This window comes from Talaromyces marneffei, chromosome 1 (assembly GCF_009556855.1).
Source record: "Talaromyces marneffei chromosome 1, complete sequence".
NCBI lineage: Eukaryota > Fungi > Ascomycota > Eurotiomycetes > Eurotiales > Trichocomaceae > Talaromyces > Talaromyces marneffei.
In genome coordinates, this window is record NC_072348.1 from 3484962 (window position 1) to 3507702 (window position 22741).

At 40.9% G+C, this 22741-nt stretch overlaps 7 protein-coding genes across 7 annotated transcripts; 3 read left to right on the forward strand and 4 right to left on the reverse strand.

Annotated features, from left to right (window-relative positions):
- Nucleotides 1–1128: 1128 nt before the first annotated feature.
- Nucleotides 1129–1575, reverse strand: EYB26_001297 (uncharacterized protein; the record flags this gene model as incomplete). The annotated part of the gene is made up of 1 exon (XM_054260608.1): nucleotides 1129–1575. One exon carries the CDS (start codon nucleotides 1573–1575, stop codon nucleotides 1129–1131), a length of 447 nt encoding a protein of 148 aa, XP_054116583.1.
- An 8373-nt stretch (nucleotides 1576–9948) lies between these two features.
- EYB26_001298 (uncharacterized protein) lies at nucleotides 9949–12597 on the reverse strand (the record flags this gene model as incomplete). Its single annotated transcript, XM_054260609.1, has 6 exons — nucleotides 9949–10096; nucleotides 10147–11833; nucleotides 11889–12162; nucleotides 12229–12369; nucleotides 12424–12491; nucleotides 12567–12597. 6 exons carry the CDS (start codon nucleotides 12595–12597, stop codon nucleotides 9949–9951), a joined length of 2349 nt encoding a protein of 782 aa, XP_054116584.1.
- A 557-nt stretch (nucleotides 12598–13154) lies between these two features.
- Nucleotides 13155–15283, forward strand: EYB26_001299 (uncharacterized protein; the record flags this gene model as incomplete). Its single annotated transcript, XM_054260610.1, has 6 exons — nucleotides 13155–13198; nucleotides 13251–13402; nucleotides 13471–13561; nucleotides 13629–14154; nucleotides 14213–15111; nucleotides 15190–15283. The coding sequence occupies 6 exons, from the start codon at nucleotides 13155–13157 to the stop codon at nucleotides 15281–15283; spliced, it is 1806 nt and encodes a 601-aa protein (XP_054116585.1).
- Nucleotides 15284–15698: 415 nt separating this feature from the next.
- On the forward strand, nucleotides 15699–16890 carry EYB26_001300 (uncharacterized protein; the record flags this gene model as incomplete). Its single annotated transcript, XM_054260611.1, has 4 exons — nucleotides 15699–15720; nucleotides 15776–16039; nucleotides 16111–16202; nucleotides 16264–16890. 4 exons carry the CDS (start codon nucleotides 15699–15701, stop codon nucleotides 16888–16890), a joined length of 1005 nt encoding a protein of 334 aa, XP_054116586.1.
- Nucleotides 16891–17152: 262 nt separating this feature from the next.
- On the forward strand, nucleotides 17153–18787 carry EYB26_001301 (uncharacterized protein; the record flags this gene model as incomplete). The annotated part of the gene is made up of 3 exons (XM_054260612.1): nucleotides 17153–18435; nucleotides 18495–18566; nucleotides 18631–18787. The coding sequence occupies 3 exons, from the start codon at nucleotides 17153–17155 to the stop codon at nucleotides 18785–18787; spliced, it is 1512 nt and encodes a 503-aa protein (XP_054116587.1).
- A 65-nt stretch (nucleotides 18788–18852) lies between these two features.
- Nucleotides 18853–20663, reverse strand: EYB26_001302 (uncharacterized protein; the record flags this gene model as incomplete). The annotated part of the gene is made up of 3 exons (XM_054260613.1): nucleotides 18853–18913; nucleotides 18977–19834; nucleotides 19894–20663. 3 exons carry the CDS (start codon nucleotides 20661–20663, stop codon nucleotides 18853–18855), a joined length of 1689 nt encoding a protein of 562 aa, XP_054116588.1.
- Nucleotides 20664–21314: 651 nt separating this feature from the next.
- On the reverse strand, nucleotides 21315–22464 carry EYB26_001303 (uncharacterized protein; the record flags this gene model as incomplete). Its single annotated transcript, XM_054260614.1, has 4 exons — nucleotides 21315–21496; nucleotides 21555–21910; nucleotides 21966–22063; nucleotides 22120–22464. The coding sequence occupies 4 exons, from the start codon at nucleotides 22462–22464 to the stop codon at nucleotides 21315–21317; spliced, it is 981 nt and encodes a 326-aa protein (XP_054116589.1).
- Between the last annotated feature and the right edge of the window lie 277 nt (nucleotides 22465–22741).

The window sequence follows — 22741 nt, forward strand, 5'->3', positions numbered from 1 at the left end:
TTACTGGGGCTCACTGCCTCGGCATTTTACTTATAGACAGTGCTCTTACTCCGGGATGGCACAGAGCAACGTCTTATAGAGAGGTTAGTATAAGATAGAATCCTAGAACTCCGTTCTACTGCTTTAGCGGGTATAGAATTATTTTAGGAGATTAGGCTAGAAGAGCTCCTGCTAGGTCTCACAATCAGGGTATAGTAGTAAGGGCCTAATATATAGCGCTAGTAAGCCTCTGCTAGGCATAATACCCAAATTAGACAGTCGCGTGAGTAGGCAAAATGCTTAGTGTTGAGTTTGTTTATAGGGTCTTTGATATAGGCATTCTCTACGGCGCAGTTGGCGCACTTTATATGGTCCTTTTCTCTTAGTATTAGGCAATCCCTAGTATTGTAAGATCTGGCGTAGTATATATAAGTAATCTGACGCTGATAGTGTCGTATAATATACTTATATATCTAATACTTAAAGCACTGTTGAAGATTAGCAGCCTTGTTATATATTAAGTAGTCGTGTTGGCGGCCTTTAATAATAAGTCCTCTATGGATTGTAAAGTTAGTAACCTGCTTATCATTAAAGATGACGACTAGATATATAGTTATAAGATTCTGTTCCTTTATCTTATATTCACTGAGCAGCCAGCCTGTATATACAATATTAATTAGTGTAGGAAGCTGTGCGAATACTAGTATATTCTCAGAGGTGAGCATTATCTTGAATTGAGGTTATTGAGGGTCGATAATAGTATCGACACCATATACAACGACTCCCTAGGTGTATTTTCGAATGTGAGTCGTTGCTCTAAATATACAGATCCAGTCGCTCTTGCGAGTGAGCTGGTCCACGTCGTCCACCATGCTTGCCAGGAGCACGACGTCGCCACTAGGCAGGACTCTCGCCGCTGCAAAGCGTCGGTGTGAAATCATAGTATTCTATAGACTCTAGATTGCCTAGTTGGCCTTCTTAATGACCTAGTCAGGGTGTCGTCGAATCGGAGTAATGGTGTCAGCATCGGTGTGCTCAAGATAGACCTCCAGGTCCTCCTAGGCTGGGAACGGACTCAGCGGTGAGCTGCCTCCACTCGTGACCCCCCACACTTAGGACCGTCAGAGGATAGGAAGGCACCTTTCGTCCCTAAGCCTGCATGTATAACTCCAAGCTAGCCATCACATGACTAAAGCTGGGAGAATTTTTCGTGAAGCCGTTGGCACGGGTGCCTGGAGGAGCTGGCTGGCATATCGCCTCCACGAGTCTATTAGTGTTGCTCTTTGTGGTGTTAATCTCTTGAGAGGCTTGAGACACCTCTTTCTGCGTCTTTTCAACGCTCAATTCGACGCGGGCCAGGCGTTGTGCGATCTGCTCATTCGTTGGGGATTGCTTCACCCGGCGTGCCAGGTGCAAGAACGCCTCAACCACGGCGGTTGCCAACTTATGTGGCATGTCGATCTGATGCTCCTCTTCGTGCTTCTTCAGTGCCGTGAGGTCTTTGATTGCCACTGCTGCGTATGCGCGTATATCAGGGTCCTCTGCGAACCGTGGTGTAGGCCGCGGCGCACCCCTTTTTAGTCTTTTTAGTGGCATGGCTCAACTATATTGATTGAGATTCCTAAAGCTGGTAACTGGGCTGCTGGAGGAGTCTTTTATAATTTGGATTCTTTCCCGCAGTACTCTTTACCTGCGTAGGGGTGTTTTCATAGGTGCGCGAAGTCTTTCACCTTTAATAAGATATAATTATTTAAAAAAATTTTAATTATTAAGACTTCTATAATAAAGAAATGCCTAAAAATTAATATTAAAAAAATAATAAATACTTTATTATAAAATAAAAAAAGAATATAATTATTAGTAAAATTATAAAAGAATTAAAAAGATTACTAAAGAATTTAAAAATTATAATTATAAATTTCTTAAATAAAGTTATAGAATAGATTGAAAAAGAAAAACTATAATTTAAAAATAATATAAAAATAATATTACTTAAAAAATATAAAAGATTTAATAATTTATTTAATAAAATAATATATGACTTTATTAGACTATAAAAATAAGATTATATTATTGTATTTAAAGAAAAAAAAGAATCAATATCCTAAAAAATTTATTTAATATTAAAAAATAAAGAAGTTTTAAAAATATATTAATAAAAATTTAAAAAAAGAATATATATAATTATTAATATTATTTACAAAATATTCAATATTATTTATTAAGAAAAAAGAAATAATAAATTAAAAAATATATACAGTAATCGGTAAGCGGTCCGGCCATGTAAGCGATCCGGGCACCGCTCTCCGGAAACGCGCTCTATTCTGATTTCAAATCCTAATTTCTAACTCACATACAAATTATATACAAAAAATTAATTACTAGTACGACTAGGACATCGATTTATTTTATGCCCTTCAATCCCATAACCACTACAGCGAAATTGGCGGCGTGCGACTGGTTGAGAGGCTGGGAGCTCCGGATCAGTAGGAGCAGCAGGAGTAGTAGTAACCACTTGAGATACCTCAACCTGCCCTTATACGAGTACTTGGACTTCTTCTCTAGTAATCCGTTGCTCAGTAGATATCTGCTTCTTAGATCTTTGATGTTTTTGCTTCTCTTTTTCATGCACCGCGCGTAGATGATCTCATGAACCTCCTTTCGTACAATTGTAAGCTCATTAATACTCATTTCATAAGCCTTTAATATCTGTAAAATTGCTCCATCAATAACCTCAGATAGGCTTCTCGTACGCCGGCTCATTCGCTCCTAAATTATAGTCATTTGGCGCTTAAATTGACATAGGTTTTAAAGAGTTTCTAAGTATAAAGATTATATATTGCTTGATTGACTAGGAGGGGGTGTTCGAGTCTTTAATTAAATAGTCAGTTGTTGTATAACTTAATCTAGATTAAAAGGTACTAACCCAGTTGCTATAAAGCTATACTATATAGTTTAAGTTTTATATACTATTGTACAAGCCTTTAGAAATGCTATAAGAAAGTTAATTTTATTAATATAATTGAATCCAAGCCTTCTTTACTACTTAATAAGCTGTTTATAATATTGCTTTAAAACTACAAAACAACTAACATTAAGAGGCTGTAAAAAATATAAAGAATAAGATAGTATATAGATTAGAATAATATTATTCTTAACATATATATGGTCAAATTCTATAATTAAATAACTTCTATAGCTATTAAGAATTAATATTTAATATCTTCCCATTATACAGCTATTAATACTAGGAATAAAATAGGTTTTAAGCTATTCTAATCCTATTTAATCTGTAGTTTAATTATTCTTATTAATATTAATTCTCTAATTATCTAAGAGATTATCAAACCAATCTAATCGCATGTTTTTTTTACTTTAAAAATAATATATAAAGGTAGAAGAACCTAACTAGTTAAATTTGTTACTTTAATAGTAGTTATCTATTCTTGATTTCTAGGCTATAAAAGTTTTGGCTGAGTATATTAATTACTTCTAATAATAACCTTTATAGTTGCGTAGAGTCCTATAGTAAAGCCCGTCTCATCAAAGTTATAGATATCTTCTGGTAAGATTCCATACTTAGATATAGCAGCTTGTACGCGATCAAAATGCTCTTGAATTATCTTTGGATCTTCGCAGTTAGCACGTTAATAGTTATTATATCTTTGTAAGAACTTTGATTTAATCTCTAGGTAACATTTAATAAGGTTATATATCTATTTTTCTCCAACCTGTTGATTTCTATATTGTGAGAGAAGATTATTATAAGAGAGTGCCGGGTTGGTAATCCACGTTTTGTTAGATCAAGCACCCATTTAATAAGCGATTCCTCCTCAAATTGAGTTAATTTATGGTTGTTGGCGCGTATCGCATGTTGATATGGTACTCCATTCAGTCGATCTTGGAGGGTCGTACGGGGGATTGTATAGATTCTTGCAGCTTCACGAATACTGCGAATTCTTCCATTTTTCAAATCGGAGATAGCTAGCTCAATCTTGCCCTCAATCTGAGCCGATTTTAAAGGGTCTTTTTTGCGAATTGGTGGCATTTTTGACGTGTTAAAATGTAGTAAATAGAATAGAGCGCGTTTCCGGAGAGCGGTGGCCGGATCGCTTACATGGCCGGACCGCTTACCGATTACGTTATTAATTTTTAATAATTTAATAATATTATAATAAGAGATAGTTATCTCTTATTATTAATTATAAAAATATAAAATATAAAGAAATAATTCATTAAATTTAATATTATTAATATATCTAATTATATTAGAATTAAAAAAAAAGAAGAATAGAAAATAGTATTTAAAATTATAATTAAATATTTTAAATATTTAGTGATTTTATTTAAAGAAACTAGTAGATATAGAATTAAATTATAAATTATATAAAAAAAAACTATTAGTAATAATAAAAGTATTATAATATTAAAGAATAGAGAAGAAATTAAATATTTAATAGAAATTATTATAGATTATAAAAATCTTATTTTATAATAACTAGAATATTAATAAAAAGATAAAATAATTAAAATTACTTAAAATTTATTATTTTATAATTAAATATTATATAATATTATATAAAGATAAAGAAATAAATACTTTAAATAACTAGATTATTAAAAAGAATTAAAAAATCTAAATTAATATTAGTAAAAGTAAATAAAAAAAGAAATTTAAAATATAATTTTTAAATTATTATTTTTATAGTTATAGTAGAAATAATAATAGATATAAAACTATAAAATAAATTAATAAAAAAATATTTGAAAATAAATTAATCTAAAAACTTAGAAAATTAGCTTATTATAATAAAAATAAAATCAGTTAATTTAATTATAATACTTTAATTAATAGTGATCTAGCATAGACTTGAATAAATTATAAAAAACTATTATTACCTATAAATAATAAAACATATTAAAAAGATATTAAAGAATATGTAATATATATTTAAAAAATATAATTAAAAAATATAATTAAAAATTATTATAAAAAGATAAATAAAGAAAGAATACTATACTTAGTTAAAATAAAAAAATATAATAGATTAAAAAATATATAAAAATTTATTAAAAACTTTAAGATAGAAATAAGCTTTAAAGGACTTTTATTAAAAGTTTTTAATATAATAAAGAAAATTATATGAAATTAATAAATCTTTAAAATAATAAGAATATATTATCTTAACTATTTTTATTTAATTTTAATATTAATAGTAGTAACTTCTATATTAAAAAAACAATTTTTAAAATCTAATACTTTGAATATGTTTTAGTTATAAATATATATATTTGTATTTGTATTTATAAAATTCTTTTAAATAATAAAAATATTTTAGTTTTATAAAATTTTAATTTAATCTTTTTTAGTCTTTTAAATCTTAATTTTAATATTTTTATAATTGGATTTAATAGTCTACTATTCTCTATTATTATAAAATTAATATTTATAAGAATAATAAATATATATAATATATTTTTAATTTTTATTAATTATTATATAATTAAGACTACTAAACTAATATTTATAAAGAAATTTAATAATAAAATTATTCTTTTAAATTTTAGAAGATTACGATATATATTATTTAAATATATTAACTTTTAGATATTTAGAATCTACTTAAGATTTTAGTTTTTAATAAAATATGATAAAAATATAATAAAAATATTTGCTAATAAAAAAATAGAATTATACTAGAAGTAAAGATATATCTTTCTATTTATATCTTTAAGGATAAACAATTTTAGAGAAAAAAAGTAATATCTGTAACGGAGCGAGAAAAGGTCAAGGTAAAACGTATGACATAGAAAACTAACAAGACGTGAGCTGAAGAGCGAAACTAAACTACAGGGGAGCAAGCCCGTATTTATGTCTGCGCAGGGCTTGCTCCCAGGCCTGATCCTGACGGAGCAGGTTTCCAAAACAATACAATGATCCCAAAGCAATACAAAGCAACAAAACAATCAACAAAGCACAACATGAAGCTATTCCCACATTGTATGACTCATATGACAAAGGTCTCCGGCGGATTCTTTGGTGTTGTCAAACCTCACCGCCTTGGCGTGTTCCGGAGCGCTTACACCTGGAGCCTGCTCCCAGGTTGGAACCGTGACAAGAGAAGAAAAAGTTTATTTTAATATAAATTTATATTAGATTAATTAAAAACTGGTCACTAGTAATAAATAAAATCAGAATATAATAGTATAGAATATATACTAAGATTATATAAAAATACAAATAATATATTATTATCTTAGATAAAATAAAGATGGTTATATTAAATAATATAATTATTATTAATCAAATTTAAAGTCTATATAGAGCACTACAAGCTATGACAGACTCCGTTGTAGCCTTGGCTAGGTCCCGGAGCCCTTAGGGCCTCGGCGCCTTAGCCCCTAACAGTCTCGGGCATTACACAAATCTAGGCGCTCATCTCGCCCCTATACGGCGTATTCGCCAAGGGCCTTCGGGCATGCTTATAGGACACATGCCTATAAGGAGCCCTCATAGTCTCAAGCATAAGGGCACTTCTAGCCGCCACTAGGCCGAGCTAGGGTGCCCGATTAAATAATATAATATTATTATAAGCTATTATATACTTTATACTTACTATAATTAAGAAGTATATGATATATAGTATATAGAACTAGAAGGACTAGATATATAAGGACACTTATTTACTATTATATATTTAGTTCTTTATAGCTCTTTAATCTAAGTCACTTGATATTAGACTTTGAATAGTGAGAGTTAGTAATGCATTCTAACTCGTACGGGTACTAGGCTATATCGGGGATCTCTTCTATCTTAGCTATGTTTAAGACTCCCAGATACCAGTTCAACTATTGTTACTTCGTTCACTTAAGCCGTTCTATCGACGATCATCAAGGAACATTTGTGTGGTTCAACCAAGCCTAACGTATCTCGACACAACACTGATTAACTAAGGTGGATCTAGGTCCGTGACAACTGCCTTGAATGAACTGCGATAATTTGAGCATATATTCTTCTATTGAATAGGATATATACCTAGTTGCCTTGTCATCTTAGACTTAGCTTTCTATCAAGCCGAAAATTTTCGTACGCAGAATATATTAACTTCTTCTGTTAATATAACTATCCTAGTTATACTCTGACAGTCTACGACTGAAGTTTCCGACACTTGAGTAGTTTTCTCTTCTTCTTTCTTTCTCTATGCTTCATATTCGCTATAGAGTGCCGGGGACGACGTGGACCCCGGAGGATACTGTATAAAGGGCTGGCTGACGCCGGCGCGCCCTTACCTACAGCGGCAGAGGACGCCCCAGAGGCACGACTTTTTAGTGAGCCCAAGGCCACCACGGCGCTGCTGCAATTTGTAGCCAGTGCTAACCTATTCCGGGATAAGGAGCAAGCCGCTAGAGAAGCTGAGCTTGGTGATCATTGGGGTTGGGAAGCCCTGCGAGACTGGGAGGATACGGGGGTTGGATAGGGGGACGGGCACCCTAGCTCGGCCTAATGGCGGCTAGAAGTGCCCTTATGCTTGAGACTATGAGGGCTCCTTATAGGCATGTGGCCTATAAGCATGCTCGAAGGCCCTTGGCGAATACGCCGTATAGGGGCGAGATGAGCGCCTGGATTTGTGTAATGCCCGAGACTGTTAGGGGCTGAGGCGCCGAGGCCCTAAGGGCTCCGGGACCTAGCCAAGGCTACAACGGAGTCTGTCATAGCCTGTAGTGCTCTATAATGTAATCGGTAAGCGGTCCGGCCATGTAACTAAGCGATCCGGCCACCGCTCTCCGGAAATGCGCTCTATTCTGATTTCAAATCCTAATTTCTAACTCACATACAAATTATATACAAAAAATTAATTACTAGTACGACTAGGACATCGGTTTATTTTATGCCCTTCAATCCCATAACCACTACAGCGAAATTGGCGGCGTACGACTGGTTGAGAAGCTAGGAGTTCCGGATCAGTAGGAGCAGCCGGAGTAGTAGTAACCACTTGAGATGCCTCAACCTGCCCTTATACGAGTGCTTGGACTTCTTCTCTAGTAATCCCTTGCTCAGTAGCTATCTGCTTCTTAGATCTTTGACGTTTTTGCTTCTCTTTTTCATGCGCCGCGCGTAGATCATGAACCTCCTTTCGTACAATTGTAAGCTCATTAATACTCATTTCATAAGCCTTTGATATCCGTGAAATTGCTCCATCAATAACCTCAGATGGGCTTCTCGTACGCCGGCTTATTCGCTCCTTAATTGTAATCATTTGGCGATTAAATTGACGTGGGTTTTGAGGGGTTTGTAAGCATGAAGATTGTATATTGCTTGATCGACTAGGAGGGGGTGTTGGAGTCTTCAATTGAATAGTAAGTTGTTGTATAACTTAATCTGGATTAAAAGGTACCAATACAGTTGCTGCGAAGCTATTCCGTATAGTTTGAGCTTTATATGCCATTGTACGAGCCTTTGGAAATGCCGTAAGAAAGTCAATTTTATCGATATGGTTGAATCCAAGCCTTATTCGCTGCTCAACAAGCTGCCCATAATGTCGCTTTAAAACTGCAAAACAACCAACATCAAGAGGCTATAAAAGATGTGAAGAATGAGGTGGCATACAGATTGGAATAATATTATTCTCAATGCATGTATGGTCAAATTCTGCCGTTAAATGACTTCCATGGCCATCAAGAATCAACATTCGATATCTTCCCATTGTACGGCCATTAATATTAGGAATAAAATGGGTTTTAAGCCATTCTAATCCTATTTGATCTGTAGTCCAGCTATTTTCACTAATATCAATCCTCCAATCACTTGGTAGATCATCAAACCAACCTAATCGCACGTTTTTCTTTGCTTTGAAAACAATGTACGAAGGTAGAGCCCAACCAGTTGAATTTGTTGCTTTAATAGCAGTCACACATTCTCGATTGCCAGGCTGTAAAAGCTTCGGCCGAGCATATCGATCACTTCCGGTAATAACCTTTGCAGTTGCGCAGAGTCCCATAGCAAAGCCCGTCTCATCAAAGTTATAGATATCTTCTGGTAAGATTCCATACTTAGATATAGCAGCTTGTACGCGATCAAAATGCTCTTGAATTATCTTTGGATCTTCGCAGTTAGCACGTTCATAGTTATTATATCTTCGTGAGAACTTTGATTCAATCTCTGGGCGACGTTTAACAAGGTTATATACCCATTTTTCTCCAACCTGTCGATTTCCATGTTGTGAGAGAAGATAATTCACCATCTCTCGTACAAGAGAGTGCCGGGGTGGTAATCCACGTTTTGTTAGATCAAGCACCCATTTAATAAGCGATTCCTCCTCAAATTGAGTTAATTTATGGTTGTTGGCGCGTATCGCATGTTGATATGGTACTCCATTCAGTCGATCTTGGAGGGTCGTACGGGGGATTGTATAGATTCTTGCAGCTTCACGAATACTGCGAATTCTTCCATTTTTCAAATCGGAGATAGCTAGCTCAATCTTGCCCTCAATCTGAGCCGATTTTAAAGGGTCTTTTTTGCGAATTGGTGGCATTTTTGACGTGTTAAAATGTAGTAAATAGAATAGAGCGCGTTTCCGGAGAGCGGTGGCCGGATCGCTTACATGGCCGGACCGCTTACCGATTACGTTAGTTAACTAACTAACTATAGACTTTAAATTTGATTAATAATAATAATCTGCGTAGGTGCGTTTTCATAGTGCACAAGTAGTCTTGACTCATTTTTACGATACACGTTTTACCATTCGGACTTCCGCTCTGTTACATATATCATATATGATTTAGATACCTTTAATGTAGCTGTACATCCTATTTCGTACATTGGTCTTAGTGATATTGGTTCTAGTGTGACGTGCCTAGTTACATGACTTCAAGTCTGGGCCAAGCCTCTGAGACTAATGAACACCGACTCACCGAGAATGCAAACTCTGCACATAGAGATTAATAGTTGCTTATGAGTCATGTCGCTGATTACTCGGACCTAGAGAGAAAGTAAACATAGGCGAACTGCTTCATCTCTTCAAAGTTATCCGCCTTGACTACTTTCTCATCATTGTAGAGGACCCAGGCTGATCCATCGCTATGAGGAATTTTCCTTTTTATGAAGGCAACGTAATGTCTTTTAAAATTAGCATTCCATTGTTCGGCACTTGGGTTTCAAGGACTTACCCAGCATGGAGTGAACCGCCTTTGTGACAAACCAGCGACTGTAGCTTGTATTTTGCTGGCAAATCTGTCTTGCCAGGAGTTTCCCGTGGCAGAGCTGACCCAGCTTCTTGGGTAGTGGACATCTCATTATCGTCGCCACAACCCCCAGGATGGCTAAACACCCAATCTAGCGCCCTGTTAACATCTCCACCTGTCGCTGATAACGCTCTTGACGCTTGCTTAGCATCAATGCCCATCTCTCCAAGTTGCTGAATCTTTTCAATATCGTTTTCCGCTGGGGTTTCACCACCGCTCACTGACACGGGCTTGTCAATATCAGGGTCATCTAGGTGAGCCAAAAGCCAGTTCATTGCACTCTCTAGATCGGAATTGCCTGTTGCATACAGTGCATTTTCGCATCGTACCTGGGAGAATCCCATGCTTGCTAGCTGTTGAACTAGTTCGGGGTTTGCAGAGAATGCTCTGGTAGCAGTATCTTCAGGTAGAAGTTCTTCTGTTGGAAGGGGACCAGAAGACAAATAAGCCCCCATATCCATGTCATCATCGTTGATTTCCACAGGTATGTTGAGTTTGGTAGGTACCCAGTTGATTAGTTCAAACCGACGAGCGTTTATGACCAGATGCTGTGGTAGCGACTTGAAAAGGGACCGTTTGCGAAAACCTTTGTTGCTATCGCAGCCTGGGCACTTTAGTTCCACCACCTCATCACCAGTGAAGATATCAAGACACTCCTTCATGGTTACTGATTCATATGTGGATGTCTGTTCCAACCCGTTTTCTGACGCCAGTGGGCGGGCAGGTACCTGAACTGAAATGTTGTCCTGCTCGTCATACTTGTATCGGACTTTACCGCAATCCAGGCACTCAAGGCGCTGTTCAAGAACGAAACGGAAACTCTCAACAGGATTGGCTGAAATTCCTGTACGACTCGACAAAGTGATAACTTTGAAAAGATGGAGTAGAAATTCAAAAGCGTCTTGCTGTCTCATTGTCGAGAACTCGTCATGGCCCCGGCCAATGAGATGCTTGAACATCGCGGGTGCAAGTCCTCTTTGATGGGGTACCTCCACCGAGCTAGGTTGGACCGATATCTCGGAATCTGGTTTGGAGTATCTTCCAGATAATAGACCGTCAGCCAGCTTCCTTAATTGTGTTTCAAGATCCTCTGCGGGGCTATTGATATGAGGGGGTTCCTCGTTGGGGCGAAGATATCGGTGTTGAAAGTCAGGTAGTGCGAACAGACATTGAACGATGCTAGCAAGGTAGCAGCTATTCCCTAGATTCTTTAAACCTGTAAAGCCAGGGCCAAAGATTGGTTGTAGGATCGAGCCATCATCAGATGTCATGGCAAATTCCCACTTCAGGTTTTGCTCAACTTGCAGTTCCATCAGGCTTTTCTCTGTCTTCTCACTCTCTGCGATGTTGATCTCCCAATGCGCCAAGTGCGCGGCCAGATTAGGGTCTATCCTTTCCTCATTGCACCTATAACAGTATATATCGGCAGAACCCTCTGGCGTTATGGAGCCAAGTTTGACAGCAACACCATGAGATGATGAATCCGCATGGGCTAAAGCATGTGAGTTACCTCCAACACCACCAAATTGGCTCCTGCCGCAGCCAACATTACCGCATTCCAAGCACAGCCATAAATTCTCTTTCAGCTCACACGTGGAACATTGTTTCAACTCTAGAAGCACATTAGACCTGAGCGATAAGTCGTTTTGGCACCGGAGTGTCCTTACCCTTCCTGTTGACATTTCCGTGATCTTGCTGGGCTAAGCATAGGGTGTGCTCGCAGGGAATGAATTCTTGCTCCCATGCTTTTACCTCTTCTCGTTTCGAGAAAGATAGAGCTTTCATGACTCCTTCCACCACTGCAGATAATCTATCGCCCAAATCGTCGCTATTTTCCACCTGGCACTCGTAACAAATAACGGTCGTTGCTGTATCGTAACGGTCTTCTTCTGTTTCAGCTAATATAGCAAGCTTGGAAATCTTCTGGGGTGGCTCATCCCTCTACAAGCAAAGAATTGTGTTGGCTGAGCAGATTTTTGACATATTTGATCCTTAGTTTCGACCCACCTGAATTTTTTTCCTGGTCCTTCTGATATTGAGAGCCAATACGTGCCCAGTGCGTGTGTGGTGCAGCTGTGCATGATTCCGTTCACCAGTACATCCGCCGTTGAAGCAATGGAGGCAGACATTCAGTCCAGACGGATCATCCTGATTGTTGTCAGCCTATTCCGACTTGATCTTGTAGCAGTCAAGGTACCTTACTATTGAATCAAAACACTGAGTGCAATCTTCTCTGTACACGGGTTGTGTCGAACTCGGAGGTCGCACGTCTGGGGGTAAATATGTAGTGCGTTAGTAACTCAAAGAAACGAAGTAGCGAAGCTGGATATTGAGGACGCACATACCTGCATCTTTGAAATGACGGCACCCCACCATTCTAGAGGTGGGTTAAAACAATAAGATAAGGAAAATGCACTTGTTGGCAATGAAAAAATAAAAAGAGAGTCAAAGATGGAAAAGATGTTCAAATACTGAAGCGAGCAGCAAGTGGTGGTGGAAGGATGATGGAGAGATAGATGATAGTTACCTAGTTAACAGAGGAAGGAGCTCTCGATGACATCAAAGAGCGGGAAGGGACTAACTAAGTTAGTTAACACTGAGCAGTCAGTTCCTTCCATAATCCATACTCCTATGTTTGTTTAGTGCGGGGTCCCAGCCCTTCATCAAGGCACCAAGGCATTCAGGCCAATTAAATATTCGCGCCGAAACGCGCCACCCACGCGTCGTGCCTTTTCCCTATTTCCATTCTGCTTAGGCCTTCTACGTACCCATCACTTTTTAACTTAAAAGAGCTATATTTGGGCTCATCGAGATACAAAAATTACCTGTCTGCAAATAGCTCCATCGCAGTCATACGCCTTTCAGAAACTGTGTGCGTATTGTGATCTGAACGAATCTGTTGCTCCCATACCCAGACTTTGCTCATTACCACAATGGCTACTGACCCAGCATCGTTGATTTCGGTCGGGTCTCTGAGGCAAGTTGTCGCTTATCATGATTATCGCTACGCTTTCTAATGGATTACTTAGTGCAATATTCGACGAATCAAAAACAACAGAAAGCGAACCCATTGTTCAATGTGTCCAGATCAAACCGCTAGCTCCTCAGCCCAACGGTCAAGAGCGGTACCGAGCGGTTTTCAGCGACATCTCTAATTATGTACAAACTATGATTGCTACCCGTGAGTCTCTGAGCTGATGGCTGTTACGGTCGACGCCGATCGTGGCTAATGGAATATATCCTTTTCAGAAGCGAATCACCTCGTCAAAGATGGAATTTTGAGAAAAGGTTGCCTCGTACGACTAAAGTCCTTTCAGTCAAATGCTATCAAAGGCAAGAAGTATGACATCTGAATCCTGATTCCCGAAATGAGCGAACATGATGACAATACTGACCGTGACCTCGAGAATACTTATCATACTCGATCTCGAAGTCCTTCAACATCTCGGCGAATACGAGAAAATTGGGGACCCCAAACCGCTGGAAACCAAAGTCGAAGATGAGGAGAAAACCACACCAACGATGATATCTGGAAACGGAGTGTACAGTACGAAAGCACCAACCGGACATGGTACTCACAACCTACGCCAGACATCGTCTTCTGGCCACGCAACCATTTATCCCATTGAGGCTATATCCCCCTATTCTCACAAGTGGACGATAAAGGCACGCTGCACAAGCAAGTCGGCTATCAAGACGTGGCATCGCAGTAACTCAGAAGGCAAACTCTTCAGTGTGAATCTATTGGACGATAGTGGCGAGATCAAGGCGACTGGGTTCAATGATCAGTGTGACTTGCTTTATGATATTTTCCAAGAGGGCTCAGTTTACTATATTTCAAGTCCATGTCGAGTGCAGATCGCTAAAAAGCAATTTTCGAATCTTAACAATGACTACGAGCTCACTTTTGAGAAGGACACTATTGTTGAAAAGGTAAATTACTGTTGACCATTATTTGGGTGGGGCATTGAACTTACATGAATCTTTGCAGGCTGAAGATCAGGACAGTGTTCCTCAAGTCCGATTCAACTTTACTACCATTGGTGACCTTCAATCAGTCGAGAAAGACACAACAATTGATGTTATTGGTGTTCTGAAGGAAGTCGGACAGACCTCGCAGATTACATCTAAAACGACGAACAAGCCTTACGACAAACGGGATCTAACTCTTGTCGACAATACCGGATTTTCCGTCCGCCTGACAGTCTGGGGTAATTTAGCCACAAATTTCAATACCTTGCCTGAATCAGTAGTCGCATTCAAGGGCGTGAAGGTGTCTGACTTTGGGGGCAGAAGCCTGAGTTTGCTCAGCTCTGGCACCTTCACCGTTGATCCGGACATCGAAGAGGCTCACAGGCTCAAGGGCTGGTACGATGCACAAGGAAGGTCTGACACTTTTGCATCCCATGCTTCAATGTCAGATGGGGTCACTTCTGGCGGCGGGAAGCTGGACCAGTACAAGACGATCGCTCAGATTCGTGAAGAGCAGTTGGGAATGTCAGAAGCCGCCGACTTTTTCTCTTTGAAAGCAACTATCATTTACATCAAACAAGACAACGTGAGCTATCCGGCATGCCCTTCACAGGATTGTAACAAGAAAGTTAGCGAACTAGATCCTGGTCAATGGCGTTGTGAACGATGCGACAAGACATATCCTAAACCGGAGTATCGTTACATCATGCTTATCAATGTTAGCGATCACACTGGTCAACTGTGGCTGAACTGTTTCGACGAAGTTGGAAGACTTATAATGGGCACAACGGCAGATGATTTGGTAAACATGGAAGCTGAAAACAAGTATGAGTCCAGCGAGCTGTTCCAGGAGGCCAATTGTCAGACATGGAACTTCCGCTGCAAAGCAAAGATGGATCACTATGGCGAACAGCAGAGGTATGTGCAAGATTCCCTTTTACGCCTGGCGTACCTTCTTTCATTCAACCAACAATCTAACAATTCAAACTATTATAGAATTCGATACCAGATATCCTCGGCCAGGCCAGTCAATTATTCCGATGAAGCTACACGATTGGCGAATCTCATCCAGTCATATAGTTTTGCATGAGAATGTCTGATGGATATGCAAGTGCTGTCGAGATGAACCTTCTTGTGCACCTAAGTTGTTTCTTGATCGATTCTTGAGGAATGATGCTCAGACTGTAATACCAAGGGTGTGTTGTCGAATAACGACTTGAGTTTTATGAAATAAATGAATTTATTTATGCTGCCGATTCAATTATGTTGCGCCCCGGAGTCTCCGTTGATCCTCTTCAGGTAGACTTGCGCTTATTAAATTATATCCCCCATAGTTTACAGCAAGCAGTATTCCGTGGGTGCGGGGCCATTCAATAATTGGATGGTGGGGAACACCCATTCTTTACGTATTTTGTCATCCTCAGATCACTAGTAGTTACATATCGAACAACATTCAACTCCTTCCACAACCCCCCTTTTTGAATAGCATACATCGAGGTCACAACATGGTGTCCATGAAAGCAATAGGTTTGTGTTGTTTCCCTAAGGAAGGGACCTGGTATCTCACCATGTCTTCATTCAGGTATCAAGAACGGCAAAGGGCCGGCAGAGGCTATGTTCATGGACACAATCAACCGCCCTGTTCCAACTGGTAACCAGGCCCTAGTGAAAATAAAGGCATTCGGACTTAACCGAATGGACTTGCTACAGAGGGAAGGCAGATATCCACTTCCACCACAAGCTCCCAGCACAATGGGAGTGGAGTTCTCTGGGGTCATTGAGGAGCTTGCAGATTCACAAAGTGATTTCAAAGTTGGCGATGAGGTTTTCGGTCTCGCATATGGAGGTGATTCTGCCCCAATGAATCCCAGTATCGTGATTTTCAGGAATAGTCCTTGATGGTCAGCCAATATCTAGGTGCTTATGCAGAGTATATATCCGTTTCTACACAGATGCTGGTCCACAAGCCATCTGAAATTCCGTGGGAGGAGGCTGCGGGAATACCAGAGGCAAGGTTTATTAATACCTTTATTCTGCTTGGGCACTAGACAGCTAACATCTGGCTTTCAGACATGGATCACTGCTACACAAGCATTGAGCTTGATTGGAGAATTCAAATCCGGCCAATCAGTTCTATGGCACGCCGGCGCTTCCTCCGTATCCATTTCTGGTATTCAGCTGTCAAAGGCCCTCGGAGCCACAAAGATATTTGTCACGGCAGGGTCTAAGGAAAAGGTCGACTTTTGCGTGAATGAGCTAGGTGCCACCGCGGGATTCAACTACAATACCCAGGATTGGGCCAAAGGTGTATTGGACGCTACCGATGGCAAGGGTGTTGATCTGATCGTTGACTTCATCGGAGCGAATTATTTTGCATCAAACCTAGCTGCTGCTGCGCGAGATGGTCGAATCGTCGAGCTTGGCTTTATGAGCGGTGTTGAACTACCTGCAGGTGTCAACATCGGACCTATCTTGTTCAAGCGACTAAGAATTGAAGGTAGCACATTGCGAAGTCGAGATGAAGGGTATCAGGAGAAACTCCGGAACCTTCTGGTCGAGAACGCGTTGCCAAAATTCAAGGATGGTACTTTCAAAGTCTTCATCACCAAAGTATTGCCATTCGATCAAATTGTTGAGGCGCACAAATTGCTGGAAAGCAATCAGACAAAGGGAAAGGTCATCTGTACAGTACCATGAATAACGAGCTGAAAAGCGCCCGCAAATGAATGTCCATTTTCTGTCCATATATAATATCATAAGGGTCGTCTTATCGATAAGGCACGATGGAGACTACGATAGAATGAACCTTGGCGGTCAAGAATGGCAGTAACCATTAAAGCTTAGTTTTTTTTTTCTTTCCTTTTTGGAGAAAAATAAAAGTTATCCGGAGAGAACTATCTAGATTCTAACATACCAGGTGACTGATTATTGGAATCGTTTGATTCTTCGATCATTCACAATGGCGAAAAGAACAGTCACAGAAGAAACTGAACAGTCCAGGAAGAAGCTGAAAACGAAGACTAGCAAAGACGAAAAACATGCCGAAGATAACCCCAGTACACATGAGAAGAAGAAAAAGAAGGATAAAAGCACCAAGAGTTCGTCCGAGTCAGATACGCCAATTGCAAATGTTTCCAGGTCGGAAATAGACGAGTTTATGAAAACCAACAAGATAGAGATTTCGGATCCATTAAATAAGGAAAGCACTCCATCCCCAATTCTCTCCTTCGATCAGCTTCCTGAACGCGATCACATCCTATACAAACCGCTCAAGAACTTTTCGGCGCCCACCTCTGTCCAGTCCGCCACATGGCCATTGCTGTTCGCTGGGAGAGATGTGATAGGTATCGCAGAGACAGGCAGTGGGAAAACTCTCGCTTTCGGTCTCCCATGCGTGAAGAATATGGTGGATTCCAAGAAAAAACTCAAGCCTTCCCATCCAAGAGCAGTAATCCTGACGCCTACCAGAGAGCTTGCGATGCAGATTTATGAACAATTAGAGGGATATGCTCCTCGTGTCTCTGTCAGAGTCACTTGCATCTTTGGAGGAGTGAGGAAGGACGAACAACGTGAAGCATTGAAAGACACTGCCATTGTTGTCGCCACTCCTGGTCGGTTGAAGGATCTTGAATCAGAGGGTGCCATCAATCTGTCCAAAGTTAAGTATCTCGTCCTTGATGAAGCAGATAGGATGTTGGACAAGGGTTTCGAACAAGATATCAAAGACATTGTTGCTCCAATGCCCGTCTCCAGACGACAGACTGCCATGTTTACGGCTACATGGCCTGTCTCTGTTAGAAACCTTGCCAACAGCTTCACCCAAGATCCTGTCATGGTCACTGTTGGTGGCAAACCTTCCGAAGATCCTCGCGCAAACACCCGCATCAAACAGGTCGTCGAGGTACTGGACGGGAGAGACAAAGAAAACAGACTCACTCAGATTCTTGCGAAACTCACGAGGGAATCCTCCCAAGGCAAGATCTTGGTCTTTTGTCTATATAAAAAAGAAGCTATGCGCATTGAACGACTCATTCAATCCAGAGGATATGCTGTTGCCGGCATTCACGGCGACCTTAGTCAGAGCGACAGATTTAAAAGTCTTGCGTCTTTCAAGTCAGGCGCTGTTCCTATTCTAGTCGCTACAGATGTGGCAGCCAGAGGCCTTGATATACCAGCGGTGAAGACCGTGGTCAACGTCACGTTTCCCTTGACAATTGAGGATTACGTGCATCGCATAGGACGGTTAGTTGATATTACCCATTGATTTAAACTTATGGCTCAAATAGCTAATTGTTACACAGAACTGGTCGAGCTGGAGCAGATGGCCATGCTATCACCCTTTTCACAGAAAACGACAAGGCGCATTCAGGAGCGTAAGTGGATCTTCTTCTTTGCAAATCCTAACGACATAAAACATCTACTGACCGTGCTTTTTAGGTTGATCAATGTTTTGAAAGCAGCGAATCAAGATGTTCCTGACTCTCTCTTCAAATTTGGCACCACTGTCAAGAAGAAGCAGCATGATGCCTATGGTGCCTTTTTTAAAGACGTGGACGTAACCAAATCTGCGACAAAGATCACATTTGATGATTAGACGGCTTATGATGACATCTCTTTGCATCTGTTTAGATTTCCCTCTTTCCTGTGTACAAAAGTCCCCTATCTACCGCGCACATGTTTCTTATACTGGCCTATTATGTAGTCGCGTTCTAGAAATAGACTAATTCTTGAAGTTAGCATTTATCTTTATTGAAGTTTAACTTGTCCGGGTGGATAGACTCACATTACCAATCCATACATCGCGGCAAATCCAACCGTAGCCAATATGCCGTAGAGACCGTCACCCAATGGTCTGTAGTCAAACAGTTTGCGACTGGCTGTAAGGGCAAGCACACTCAATGTTTGCAAATTGGGACTGAAGTCGGTGACTTTGAGCTCAGAACCATTTTGCCGTAGGTAACCTTGTATATATGAAAGACTCCACATGGTTCGAACTGACATGTTGATAATGTTTGCAAGTACCAAACCGAGCGCGCCGAGATTCGCAACAGTGAGAAGTAAGAAGGAGGCCACTCCGAAACAAAACGTAAACACAGTCATCCAAGCTGCTTGCCTCCGCATATCTGCAGGGCTAACGGCAGCAGATACGAATGCTTCCGTGATGCCATTGAATGCAAGGAACGGAATATAACAGCAGTATGCCGATAGCAGTCTGTGCACCTTTTCCGATATCCAACGTGATCCCATGACAGTTTTGAGACCTATGGGGACAACATCTGGACCGATGCCCAAGGCCAGCACAGCCAAGATTGAGTATGCTCGTAATATGGCAGTAAAGTGGGACCTTGCGCCTTCGATTTGAGCTCTATGCTCATTTTTGTCTTTGTCTGCCGTATTCAGCTGTTTTGACCATAAGTTCCGACTACTCTCTTCGATGGGTTGGAAGACCATGCGCGCAACGAGGCCGCCGTAGTTCGATGCAAATGAATATATGCCTTGATCCTCCAAGGCTGAGAAAGTTGCAAGAATCATGGAGTCTCCTTGTGTGAGAAAGTGCTTCACAATCAATTGAAGGTACAGATTGGCACCCAGCCAGAGCAAGGTGCGCGAAAATCTATTTGCAATGTACTCTGCCGCATTCCTGTATTTCTACCTCAGCATCATATGCTCTCGTGACTTCGCGACGGTTGATTGTCTTACCTGGACCGGATCGGTTTGAGCCAAAACGAGTAGTTATGCTTTGTTGATGTGGCCGCCATTTGCCAGCTGTATCCACAGATCAAAGCAACTGCGTAAGCTATGTATCCCATGGCGAAAGGCAAAACACCTGCATACCACCCACCTCTTGCAGCCCAGATAGAGATAGCACAAGTAGCTATACTCCTTGCAAAAGCTGCGGTGGTCTCCACAATTGCCCGTTCCTTGTAGAGCATTCGCTGCTGAACCACTGCAAAGAAGGGTTCGGTAGTCAGCTCTACCATACAGGATAGGCTGACTATACGTAGACTTTCCTGGAAGTAAGGTGTTGAAAGAACTTCTTTCGTTGCCCATGACTGATAGAAGAATGCGAGAAGCCCGGATAGGGGCAGACCAAGGGCTATAGCAATGTATGACATATTGACCACCGTCTGGGACGATGTGCCGTCATCTTGGGCATGTTTCGAGTCCGCCTTCTCAGCTGCCACAGTTTTGTCCGTGTTATGTTTATCCACATTTGCGGAATTGTTAGAGATAGGTTCTCGTTGTATTGCGGCTCTCACACACTCCCTTGAAAAGTATAGTACTGTGATGTAATATAGTTCCAAATGAGTAGCAACACCAAGAATTTCCGGGGACAAGTGGCGCAACACTAGCTGGTTCGAGGCAAATGTGAGAAGCCGTGAGACCACTTGGATCAGTATAAGGAAACTTGTCCCATACGCCAAGGCAGAGCGTGATGCCTTTGGTGGTTGCTGGCTATTTTCGCTCATTGTGATGGGAGTGGTTGTCAATAATGTATTGGTTTTAGTACCACTTATTCCATGCTGCATCCGGTCTTTCTCTGATAATCAGATCTTAATTCCCTATTACACAAGGTACAGAGTCTGAATGAGCAAAAGTCTTGATTGAGTCAGTTGTTGAAGAATCAAATGGCACCCAGGTAGTTGGCCGGGACAGTGGGATCCCGAGGCCACTATTTCCACAACTGGCCGCAGGAAAAATGAGCACGCATATTTATCTGCAACGTTTTCCTACTACACATCCGTGGATAGTTACTGATACAAAGGATTAAACCGAAACGAAAGAATAACTACAGGATATTTACAGTATCCAAGGTCTACATGGAACAACGGCGTTTCAGTATAGTGTGTCAAAGGAAGCTGGAACTCTAGTCTCCTCGAGTGGCGCCAAAAGGCTTATACAGCAGCAATGAAACCAGTCGATTGCTGTGCTGTTATCGGTGTCTCTTGCAAAATCCCACTCTGTACATGAAGCTCATCTGAAACATGCAACCACACCTTTCTTCAAACAAGAACAGAACACAATCATTCTTCTAAACGTTATACAAATACAAAACCGGTCATTATGGAAGTGTCCGAGTGTCACCCAATTCACTGGCATGAAAAATTTGAACGTATATCTCAGAATGGGGGCAGATAGAAAGGATAGCCGCCGTTCTTAACCCTAAAAACGCTGAGAAGGAAGCTGTATATGCCGAGAAGGATGACGCCCCAGATAATGACAGCCAATTGCTGCGTCTTGGCATCGGCCATGCGTGGAACTCTCAAGGCTAATGCGATGACTGCGAAGGAAAGTATGCCATCTAGAGACAGTCAGAAATGTGGCGTGGGTTGAAATTGCATCATGAGAATGGCACTTACACATTGCAGCTACAATCTGGGTCTCCATGCCAAACTGGTTTGAAAATCCACCGGCAAAGTAGGAGATTCCACCTCGTCCGTCTCCCGCAACATATGGAACCTTTCGAATATGGTTGAACATATGACCGCTAGTGAATAGAAGGATGGCAATCAAGCTGATGGCCGCCCAGATGTTCCGATTCTGGATAATAGGAATCACATATGGCGAGGTTACTGTGAAGAGTGTGATTGCGCCAAGTAGCAGGGTGACTGCGGAGGCAAGTCGCATATAGTTGATGGGACGCACCAATTGCGGCTTCGAGCCTTCGGGGAGATGACGGGTGATCCAGACGTAGACTTGATCGGCGGTGGTTGGGCTAGGATAAAGTAGTCAGCAAAGGCCTGAAGCACACCCGTAACTGGACCATTTACCCAAACAAGTCGAATCTTTGAGGAGCTCCATCGGCTGTTGCGCCAGGTCCCACTGTTGGAGGGAATAGTAGTACCACGGGGGCAGTTTGCAACATCAGCTGTAGTTGGTGAGTAAAGTGTCAAAGTGAGTTTTGGAATGGAAGCGACAGCCAACCTGTCTAAATGTGTCTTTTCCATTACTAAAGTCTAGAGTGCCAAATATCAAATTGATATCGCTGACTTGGCCCTTGCTCCAGCTTTTTGCAATGAGATCCCATTCCGGTTGGAATTCCCGGCAGAGAGCACAGCCAAAGCGCGCATCTGTGGCTGTAAGCATCACTGCGACATAGTAGTCTCGGGGCGCTGATGTAAGCTCATTGTATATCGAATCGTCTAGGTCAATGGGGGTTGATCGAGAGAGGGACTGGAAGCGTGCTAGCTTGTCACTTTTGGTTGTTGTTGCTGAGAGGGCAATTCCTGTTGTGCACAGTATTGCGGTGAAGTAGGAAAGCAACCTCATCTTGGAATATCTATACTGCAGTGATGATTGCCTGAACGCAATGCAAAGTCTAACCGTGAGAGAGAGAAGAGAGAGAGACAGAGATTGAGAAGTGGTCGAGATGGTGAGGTGTCCAATACTCAAGCATTGAGTAACCAACCAACCAGATGGGGAAGCCACCCCGACTAAGCCAAGATGGGCAAGGGCTTCTCAGTATACTCCGCTGTCTCCGCAGCACGACGCGTCCTAATTGATTGTTTTGCTGTTCATATATCATCTCATGAATGCAACGAACAAT